Here is an 11,090-nt window from a genome sequence, read left to right as displayed (position 1 = left end):
ATAATAAAAAATCCCTCTAAAATACCACATTAAGACCTGCTGTGAATCGGTATCAAAAACCTTTGACATTTGGAGATTTCTGCAAGAATTGCATTGGATGGATTGAGATTGGATTCAGATATCTTGAGGTCAGAGGTCAGAGGTCAAGGGACCCCCTTTGAAAATGTCCATGCTAGTTTATTCTCGGCAAAATTTAGCCTAACTTTGGAGCGTTATTTAGCCTCCTTTCCGACCAGCTAATATGACATGGTGACAATGGATTCCTTAAGCGTTCATATGATACTAGTACCTTCACTCTAGCTTTACAACTGAGCCTGCTACAGCCTCTGAAAGACGGTAAAGTCGGCCGGGTCTCAGAGGGTTAACCTTGAGCACTTGAGAGTGAAAATGGCTCTCTACACAGACGTGACAGAGCTGAGATATTGATCTGGAGGATCACCACACGGCCGCAAGCGTGAGAAGCACCTCAAGTCTGGATTATTGACAGGGTGTTATGTCATCAAAAAATTCGGATGTTGTTGCCCACACACACTGAAAGCTTTAACAGCTTGAGGTTTCTACAGTGCGCTGTTTATCAGAAGGTGGTTCATTCACTAACTTTGGAGCACAGATAGAAACACGCACATATATACAGTATATCCCACTTCACACCCAGAGGTCATAAACAATATCAATGTAGGTCTTGTTTAGTCTTTAATGACAAAGACACAAGAGTGGTAACAAAATGTAAATGGAAGGATACATGAGGCACACGGTTTTCATACAAAACAAAACAAAAACAGAATATAGATAAGGTAAGTCCTCACTCATTGCTTCACATAAAAGACTTATGATGTTGACATGAGGCTGCAGCCATTTCCGGGACATATAGAAGACCAACACCTCCATAAACAGGAGGCAGCCTGAGGCCAAACCAGCATGTTTGTTCAGTCCACTGCAAAAGCATATATATATATATATATACACTGTATGACGCACAAACACAGAGGTGGTGTTTTTACATATAACACAAAAGGAAACATAAAACAAAAAGTCATTGTAGTGCTCAATGTGCAAATAAAAAGTGTCAGTGAAAGGGAAAATAGTTATCATAAATGAGTAGTCATTCAAATTCTCTTCAGTGCAAAGTTTTAAATATGTTTAGGAGAGTTTGCTCTAAACTGCTAAAAAAACAACCTCAAATACACACATCAAATCTGGGAAAGGGAACAGTGATAAATTGAAGTTAAATATTTCCCTGAAACACCCAAATCTTTGCCACATGCATCAATGAGGCAGGCCAGTTTTCCATAATGCTTAACATAAACACATATAAAGGTCAAGCACGATGAAAACAAAGCACAGCGGTAGCCTAGACCAGTGGTTCCCAACCTGCTACCTACTTCCCAACCTGCAACCTACTTGTATCTAAGAAAAGCTGAGCCCCTCAAAATATTTTCTGACGTCAATACACACAAATCCTCAATTTGAGTAAAGTGATTCAGTGTATTAAATAAGTTTCTTTTTTTTTTTTTATTAAATCAACTTTAACTTGAATGAATATAACTCGTCAGTGCCTCCCTCTGTGTGTGGTGGTGCAAATCTAATTTTGAAGACTTCAGAGCAGGCAAATTCTGGCACACCCCCTGAAACCTTTGGCGCCCATCTAAGGGGGACCCGGACCCCAGGTTGGGAACCACTGGCCTAGACGATTCATGCATACTACAACTACTGGATGAGAATATACAGCATACTATATAGTAAATACTCAGAGTCAAAATGAGTAAAAAGCATGGAAGCAAACAAAAGATGCATCTTTAGGTAGCATGGAGCTACTGTAAGGACGGCATCAATGTTTTTAGTGCTATTGGTTAACGCTTCAAGTCATACTGCAGAGTAGGAACATATTGGATACTTTTATATATATATATATATTTATATTTCTAAAATCCATAAAACCAACACCGACCTGTGAACTGAAAATTAGTAAAAAGTGTTTGTCAAATGCAGCAAATGGTGACAAAAAAATTAAAAATAGCTGCTCATAAGATGTCATTCTGCACGTCTGCTGTGTAACAAGGACAGAGGTGGAGATGGCAAGGCCGAGGTGGTATATTGTGTGTCAGGCTGGCAGGGGGTTGAGAGGACAAACGTAAACTCCTCCTACTGCTTCATGACGACCAATGGCAAAGTTGGATGATGGCTTTTTTTTGTAGCAGGTGATACATCAACTCCGTCTCCTGTCAAAATAGTGTCCTCGGGATAAAACAGCCTACTGCGCTCTACTGGCCGACAGCAGTGTCTCACTCTCGTCTCAGTGCGGTTGGGTCCGCGGACCGCAGTCGTCACAATCACCACCTCCATCTTTATTTGTGTTCTTTCTCTCAGTAGAAGCGCTTGCGTCGGCTCTCGTTCCAGTGGCTGTAGACCACCAGGCCGATGACGATGAGGAAGATGCAACCCAGCATGGAGAAGAGCACGGTGAAGAAAATAGCTATTCCGCTCATCCCTTCGTCGCTCTGACCCGCTGGAGGAGAGGACGACAGTCAGTCAGGCAGTTAGAGAGAGAAGGATGGGTAGAAGAAAACACGAGCTGAGGATGGATGGAGAGATGACAGTTAAGGGGATAAAAGATGGAGGAAAGAGGGACAAGGACAGAGAAGGAGAGAGGAACTTACATCTGAGTAGCTCAATGTTATCCACGCTGGGTATGGTTATCTCCTCTTTGTCGTCCTCCTCTTCCTCTTCTCTTTGACTCCGCAACACCGTCAGTTGGTAGAGTTTCAGGGAAATGATATCATGGTTATCTATAACATCGAGAATCAGAAAATATGATTACATTTAGAAAAACACACGACATATCAATTAGAAGTGATTATATGTGGTTAAAGGGGCCTCACACTGCAAACGTTCATAGAGCAAAACTAAAAGCACATGTTAGTTCAGGAAGAGAGCAGAGACTTTTCAGCTAAATCTACTCCTTAAAGGGTAACTTTGGTATTTTTCAACCTGGAACCTATTTTCCCATGTTTTTGTGTCTAACTGACTAATTGGGACAACAAGATAAGGCTGTTACTGGAAGCCGCGAAACGAGCTGCGAGGGCAAGTTAGCAGCGTCATTGTGACGTTATGTCCACTAAAAGTGCTTGTTTTTCCCACTGACGGGCTCAGATTGTTATTATAAATGTCTGACAACATTATGGATAGGACCCTACAGAGAAATGAAACATTTTTCTTACCTTTCTTTTGATCCGGTCTGTTTGTTATTGTTCTCAAGGAGAAGTCTCGTTGTGAAATCTAAATATCTGTATACTCTGGCTTAAATAAATACGGGCGGCTATCAAATTCAAAGACCTCATCCACATCCACGAATCATCTAAATATTCAGCCATGACATTGAAAAAATCTTTTAGATAATACTAAGCTAGGCTTACTGTAGTCGAACACAACAAAACTCTGCCCGGCTGGCACTCGCGTTTCCATCATGGATGTATTCCACCATTCCAACGTCACCTCGCCAGATTTCAGAACGACACCTCTCCTTGAGTTCTTGACTCTTTCCATTACGTCAGACACTTATAATGACAATCAGAGCATGTCATTGGCAAAAACAAGCACTTTTAGTGGACAAAAATGACAGTGCAAGCTTGCCCCAATAGGATTACATTGTATCCCCTGAGCGGCAGCCATCTGCAGCGCTCTCCCTTTAATACTGGGCCAACTTCCAAAATTGTTGTCCCTATTAGTCAGTTAGACATAAAAACATGGGAAAATAGGGTTGAAAAATACCAAAGTTACCTTTCAACAATCTTTCTAATGCTATATTCTTTATTCTGCATCAGTCTACAGTCTGATTACTCAAAGGATCAATTCACTGAATTTTAACCTTGTCTCTATGTATCTATCAAAACACGACAAACTACTTGTATATACGTCAATACACTTGGTTCTGTTTGTCCCTCCTAAATCAATGATGCAAACACAGCCAAGCAGACATTTAAGGTCCAAGAGCTCCAATGATGATTTTTACCAGATAAAATAAGACAGACTTTGAAACTTGGAGAGAGTAAAGTACTGTGAAACTGAGGAAAATAGTCCTTTAAAATCACCATTACTTGAGGAGTGGTTTGGGGACGGTGAAAGCTGTTTTTACCTGAGAGGTCTCCAGTGATGGATGTGGCTCCAAAATAATAGCCTAGGGGAAGCCGCACCCCGGGTATGTCCAGGCAGTCCCTCCACTCATGTTGCCCGTCGATATCTATCATTATCTGAAGGACAGAAACAATCAGTAACTTGTTAGAGGGTCACTGAATGCAAGTACCTGGGCATCTGGCTCTCAGCTCTGCAGGTTTACTCAGTTATCTGAATGAATTTCTGAGCAAAACCTAGAATCTCCTCAAATCCTGACATAGAATCTGTGACAAAAACAGCTGTTTTTTTCCTGAGTGATTAAGAAATGTAATACATTGTGGTGCTTATCCATCTGCAAAACCCTTGTTGAAAAATTGCCATTTTAGATTTTTATCTTTGCTCCTCTGAAAACACCGTTTTCACCGTGCACCAATCTTGTGAAATAATCTGTATTGTTCTATTCCCAATAACTGCCCTGCACCTGCTTTAATGGAGCCGTCAACTGTTTGTTATTCTGTTCTGTTTGTGTCTGTACTTGTTAAATCGTTCTATTTTTCAGTGTAACTTTAAACAGGGCGTTGCTGTAAAAGAGCATACTCAGCCAACCTACACTTTATAAATGAAGCTTAAACAGGTCAAGGTCACTGAGTGTAAATGTGCTAATAACAGGTTGGACAGTCGAGGACATGAGGAAGTGTCTGCGTGCGCTAAGCAGTGTTATTACTGTCGATAATTGAGGACTCTCACCGTGAGCCTGCGGCGGACGTATCGGATGAAGAGGAAGGTGTCATGTTTGAGGTTGCGCACCATGGCGTTGCAGCCGCCCAGCTCTGTGGGCCGACCGTCACGCTCGTGGTCGTAGCTGATGCTGCCGTTCCCGACCATGGCCAGAACGAAAGGGAAGATCCTCTTTTGGTCACAGGGGGGAAAGAGAGAGATGAGGAAATTTAGTTTAGTTTTATAACCCTTTTGGAATTCATATTACCCTGATTCAGACAACACAGCAACCATGCAGGGACAAAAATAAATAAATAAATAAGGGTGTGATTGCAGTCAGAGAAGCATGCTTAAGGACCACTGGAGGTCGTATAAAGAGGTCAGACAGAGGATTGGGATCAAATGTTCCAAAAGCCGGTTACCTGTGTGCGAGGAGTATATCTTTTCTTCTGCGCCTGACTCCAAATGGTTGCAAAAAAGAACACAAAGACGGCCCTTTTACACAAAATTTGCAAGAGCACTTGTCCATGGCTTTACCCTCAACCCTGCTGTACTTTCCCCACAACGCTTGAGATCTAAGCAGCATACCTCTAGCTGTTTCTCCTCGTTGGGATACGTGTCCACAAACACACCCAAACCAGTGAAGTTGTCCATATTTCCAAATACAGGACCTGTAAAATAAGCAGAAGACAGAGTGTTGATAATATATATAAAAAAAAAAAGTTTTTTAAATAGAATATAAGTAATGTTAGGTAAATAAGCATTTACCTTTCTGTGCACGCTCCTTAGTGTACCAAATGGCCAGCCCGTCACCATTCAGGTTCTTCTTTCCTTTCCCATGAATCTTAAAGTGCACCTGCATCTCCCAGTCTGTCAGATGGCAAGGCTAGAAACACACACAAGTTAAATAAAGCCACTGAAATACATTCACGTTTGCTAGGCAATAAACACCTGATGACCAAAACGGAGTTAGTCTCATATTGAGGTCACTGAAGTCACGTTCAGTAGTGTTTGCTGTAGCGCTGTGTAAGCGTCACAGAGATGACTGGTTGGGTTGAGGTCAAGGCAAGAGGAAACACAAACCAAACGTTGAGCTGGCTGGCATTTAGGTCGGCATATCGGAGATATGAGGTTTACACCCGGCCACAATCATGGGCAGCAGATGATGAGGGTGTTTATTTTGGTTAGTGCGAGATGACAGCCAACAGGGTTACAGCAAAGACGATGACACACAGTCTGAAAACAGAAACCAGTTCCTGAAACACCCTCCTGCACCAAACCCATGCTTCTCTATTTTATTGACTGAATAACAAACACCATTACCACTAGGCTTCCAACCCCTTAACTTGGTTGGTATACACCAAGTTACAAATTTATCAGCATATATATTAGAGCTGCAATGATTAACCAATTAGTTGTCAACTATTAAATTAATCGCCAACTATTTTGATTAATCGGTTTGAGTAACTTTTTAAGAAAAGAAACTCAAAACTCTGATTTCAGCTTCATAAATGTGAATATTTTCTGGTTTCTTTACTCCTCTATGACAGTAAACTGAATATCATTGAGTTGTGGACAAAACAAGACATTTGAGGACGTCATCTTGGGCTTTGGGAAACACTGATTGACATTTTTCACCATTTTCTGACATTTTATAGACCAAACAGGAAAATAATCGACAGATTAATCGTCAATGAAAATAATCGTTAGTTGCAGCCCTAATTTATATCGATGAGGGTAGACTAAATAATAGAAACACCTCTCAGAATAAAACAAAATACAATTCAGCAGCGTCACAAACAACCACTGCAGCCTTCATGATGGTAGGATTTACTGCAGGGCTGTTGTTATTAGACTAGTTTTAGCTAGGTGAACCTAATAAACTGGCAGCTGAGCCTGTTTTACTTCATGTGGTATTACTTGAGGGCTCTAACCTCCCTCTCATCTGTGTCTGTGGATACATTAGAAAAAACTTTCACTTTCAATTCTAACCTCTTTTTGAAATACAACACTGTCATATCACAAGACAGTTATGCTGCTATAGTTATCATCAGGTGCATGTATTTGGATATATATACTCACAAGGCGGCCCCACACTGCCCCCTGCCGGCTCTGCTTGTCAGGTGTGAGGCGCACCTGCTCGGTGGTTACCATGGCATCCCCCATCAGCTCCCAGTGGGAGGAGCCCAGGGATCCCACACCTGAGCACACAAATAGCACCATCATCAGCATGAAATAAAAAGATGACACAGCACAATAGAGCTCATTGAGCCTCTGCTTTGTTACTAAACAAAACATCTGTTTGAGAGAAGAAAAAGGGTCGAACTCAATGGAGCACAATGTAAGGTATTGATATGGTGTATAAGATAAGATATTCCTTTATTAGTCCTGCAGTGGGGAAATTTGCAGTGTACAGCAGCAAAGGGGATAGTGCAAAAAACAAGATGCATCAGCTAACACAGAAAAAAAAGAGCTAAACAAAGTGTAACAAAATATGAAACATTTAAATAGAAGGAAGTATAAAAAATAGGAGCAGTATATACAGTACTGACAATAAACAGACTATACATATATGTATATATAAATAGATTTTATTTTTTGTGCCTATATGTATTTATATGTGTAAACAGTACATATATGTATATATAAATAGATTTAATTTAATTTTATTGTTTTTAATTTTTTTTTTTTTTTACTTGTGTTACTTGTGTTGTTTTTACTTATTTATTTATTTTATATATTTCTTTGTACCGAGAATGTTATTATTGGGGACGTTTGTGAATGTTTGTTCTGTTGTTTCAAATGAACAAAAAAACAATAAATATATTATTGAAAAAAACAGACTATTAACAAAATTGCACAAGTGGAAAATGATATTGCACAGTGAGAATGAATGAATGAATGAATGAATGAATGAATGAATGAATGAATGAATGAATGAATGAATGAATGAATGAATGATTCCACCTGAAAATATCAGGTTATTGTCAGTTTTTTGGTGTGTAAGTGGTCTACTGGGATCAGATATATAACCTATATATATAACAATATAACAGGCTGGATGTTACAGCAGCAAGATTCATGTGAAGAATGAAAGCGTTGTAAGACAAATCAAGACATTTTAAGAAGAAAAGAGCTGTAGTTTAGCGGTAATTGAGTCGCTGAGTGGATTATTCTGGAAACATCTGTCCTCCTCAGCCTGTCCTGTGACAGTCAGATGTGTGTGTAACGGTGAAGCTAGCGTTACCTTGGTAAGGCTTGGAAAGGGAGTATTCCCGCTTCAAAAACTCCTCCATTTCGTGGTCATCGTCGGCGAAACACCGGCTCGCAGTGACAATAAGAAAAGCGAAAGTCCAGTATGGTTTAAAAGGCATTGTTTTCCGTCTGAATGGTGATTTGGGCTCACTGTAATGAAGACTCCTGCTGCTGGCAGCCATCGTAGGTCAAAAACTCCGCCCACTGAACTCGTCATGCTTCCTTCCCATTGGTTCGCAGGTTGCACGGCTCGTCGCCATTGGTCCGTTTGGTTGTCAATCAGAATGCACGCTTTTAATTGGATGTTACTGGACGATCGTTAGTGAGAATGAATCAATGAACTTATTAAAGTGGAAGTGTGCAGCTGCAGCAGAGCTGTAAAGAGCTATAATATGGTGGAATGTAACTAAGTATATTTAGTCAAGTACTGTATTTTACTTGAGTATTTCCATTTTCTGGTACTGTATACTTCTACTCCACTACATCTCAGAGGGAAATATTGTATTTTTTACTCCACTACATTTATCTGACAGCTTTAGTCACATACATATGGTTATATAATATGATGCAGTACTATACTACTAATAGTAGTAGCATATAAAGTATCTAAAATTGGCTCCACATTAACAAACTGCAACATTAAAATAGTAATAACAGAATAATATAATATTCTATGATATTATAACAATTTGAAAGGAGCCATTCTGCTCAATGACTACTTTTGCTTTAAGTACATTTTGCTGATAATACTTTTGTACTTTTACTTAAGTAAAATTTTGAAAGCAGGGTGGAGTGTTTTTAGGGCATGGCAATTCTACTTTTACTCAAGTTACTCTTCCACCACTGTCTAACTCTGTTATTCTCTGGGAAACCAATACAATGGTACTCCACATAAATTCCTGGAACATTCATGGAACCACTTCAAGTACTGTCACATTATATTAAATGAAAGGTTTGTCGGGATCAGTTTTTAAATAAGCATAACTTGGGGAAATTTTCTTTTAATAATCCATCTGCCTAATTATTGTAATTCTGAAAACAGGAGCTGCACTAGAATCATATCATTTTTAAACAGTAAGTTTGCTGTGACATTGTCACATGTCTTTGTTTATATTATTATTTTACATCTTTCATCTCGGCTTTTTCTGTGACCTGTCTATCAGCTGAGGGCTTTGTCAGCTACCAAGCTTGCACTATGGGCTACACTTACTATGGTTCAGGAACTCCCATGTGCAGGACCCCAGGGCAAAAATCGAACTGTGAGCCCATATTGACCCATATTGACTCTCTCATATGCTCTTTGCATTGTGCATGTATTACTCATCAAGTACAAGCACACAGCAGTAAAAACTACAGATGACAGTGTCATAAAATTGTAGCAAAAGACTCAAGGAAGAGGCAAAAATGTAGTTTATACTGCACTACAATGGTGCATACTGTTTTCCCCTCAAAATTTGCAAATAATCAAATTACCACAAAACATCGTCTGGGGACTCGGGACAGTTGCCCACATATAAAACAGTAAAACAAATATAAAATATAAAAAACAGTTTTTAAACTGTTTTATATATATGGTTGCCCATATGGGTGGTTCTATAATGGTGATCTTTGCCAGATTTTTCTTCCAGTTGTTAATAGAATAGTCTAACGTATCCACACAAAGCTAAAAAGACAAATGATATATGACAAGGGATCCCCAGATAGTGAAATGGTTTGTTCTAGTCCTACTGTGGATTTAGTAGTCATATACTTTATTATTTGTCATTCTAAAACAAAAACAAATAAATCATGGGGTATGTGTTTGATTTCGTTAATAAATGAAAAATGCTTACAAATAAATGTTAGTGTGGTGATCATTATCAGGTGATTATTGAATTTGTGGAAATTTCTCCTTAAAGTCCTGTGAAACGTAATTAGCAGAGTGTGTGTGTGTGTGTGTGTGTGTGTGTGTGTATGTGTGTGTAATGTGTAACATGGTGGAATAAGTACTCATATATTTTAGTTAAGTAAAAGTAGCAATACTCTCCTTTACTCTGTAAAAATACTGTTACAAGTAAAACTCCTACTTACAGCATTAACAGCAAAATGTAGGCTTCTTAAAGTATTAAAGTAAAAGTACTTGTTAGGCAGAATGGTCCATTTCAGAGAGTTGTATTATACTGTAAGCAATATATTATATTATATATGCTCCACCCAAAGTGTGTGAAGGAGCGCTATCGCAGGTCCTTCCTTCCTGCAGCTGTCAGACTCCACAACCAGCACTGCTCCCAGTAGACCACTTACACACCAAAAACTGCCAATAAGCTGATATTTTCAGGTGGAATTTCATTTCATTCTCACTGTGCAATATCATTTTCCACTTGTGCAATTTGTCAATAGTCTGTTTATTGTCAATACTGTATATACTGCTCCTATTTTTTTTACTTCCTTCTATTTAAATGGTTCATATTTTGTTACACTTTGTTTAGCTCTTTTTTTACTGTGTTAGCTGATGCATCTTGTTTTTTGCACTATCCCCTTTGCTGCTGCACACTGCAAATTTCCTCACTGCGGGAACAATAAAGGAATATCTTATCTTATCTTATCTTATCTTATCTTACTTTATTAATGATGCTTTAACATGTAAAGTAAGCAATAATCTAATGGTACAGCTGATGCACATTTAACTAGGCCTATATACTATGGGGGTGGGTAGGTAGGAGGGTAGGTAGGAGGGTAGGTAGGAGGGTAGGTAGGTAGGTAGGTAGGAAGGTAGGAAGGTAGGTAGGTAGATAGGTTGGTAGGTAGGTAGGTAGGTAGGTAGGTAGGTAGGTAGGTAGGTACAGCAGGTAGGTAGGTAGGTAGGTAGGTAGGTAGGTAGGTAGGTAGGTAGGTAGGTAGGTAGGCAGGTAGGTAGGTAGGTAGGTAGGTAGGTAGGTAGGTAGGTAGGTAGGTAGGTAGGTAGGCAGGCAGGTAGGCAGGTAGGTAGGTAGGTACAGCAGGTAGGTAGGTAGGTAGGTAGGTAGGTA

At 39.5% G+C, this 11,090-nt stretch overlaps 1 protein-coding gene across 1 annotated transcript; it reads right to left on the bottom strand.

Annotated features, from left to right (window-relative positions):
* Nucleotides 1-1,497: 1,497 nt before the first annotated feature.
* lman2la (lectin, mannose-binding 2-like a) lies at nucleotides 1,498-8,286 on the bottom strand. Its single transcript, XM_074618242.1, has 9 exons — nucleotides 8,075-8,286; nucleotides 6,910-7,028; nucleotides 5,596-5,713; nucleotides 5,416-5,498; nucleotides 5,250-5,282; nucleotides 4,858-5,019; nucleotides 4,133-4,247; nucleotides 2,658-2,786; nucleotides 1,498-2,506 (listed from the first exon to the last, which is right to left on the bottom strand). Exons 1-9 carry the CDS (start codon nucleotides 8,262-8,264, stop codon nucleotides 2,364-2,366), a joined length of 1,092 nt encoding a protein of 363 aa, XP_074474343.1. The 5' UTR covers nucleotides 8,265-8,286; the 3' UTR covers nucleotides 1,498-2,363.
* Nucleotides 8,287-11,090: the final 2,804 nt, after the last annotated feature.

Source organism: Sebastes fasciatus, chromosome 19, assembly GCF_043250625.1.
Source record: "Sebastes fasciatus isolate fSebFas1 chromosome 19, fSebFas1.pri, whole genome shotgun sequence".
Lineage (NCBI taxonomy): Eukaryota > Metazoa > Chordata > Actinopteri > Perciformes > Sebastidae > Sebastes > Sebastes fasciatus.
Note: the sequence above shows the minus strand (reverse complement) of the source record. Positions and strands in the feature narration are given on the sequence as shown.

Excerpts from the sequence above, each read along its gene's own strand:
- lman2la (XM_074618242.1), bottom strand. The coding sequence starts at position 8,264 with ATGGCTGCCAGCAGCAGGAGTCTTCATTACAGTGAGCCCAAATCACCA. Across the intron at positions 5,499-5,595 it reads TAAGGAGCGTGCACAGAAAG|GTCCTGTATTTGGAAATATG; the intron begins GTAAATGCTTAT and ends CTTATTTTACAG. Across the intron at positions 5,020-5,249 it reads GATATACTCCTCGCACACAG|AGGATCTTCCCTTTCGTTCT; the intron begins GTAACCGGCTTT and ends TGTGACCAAAAG.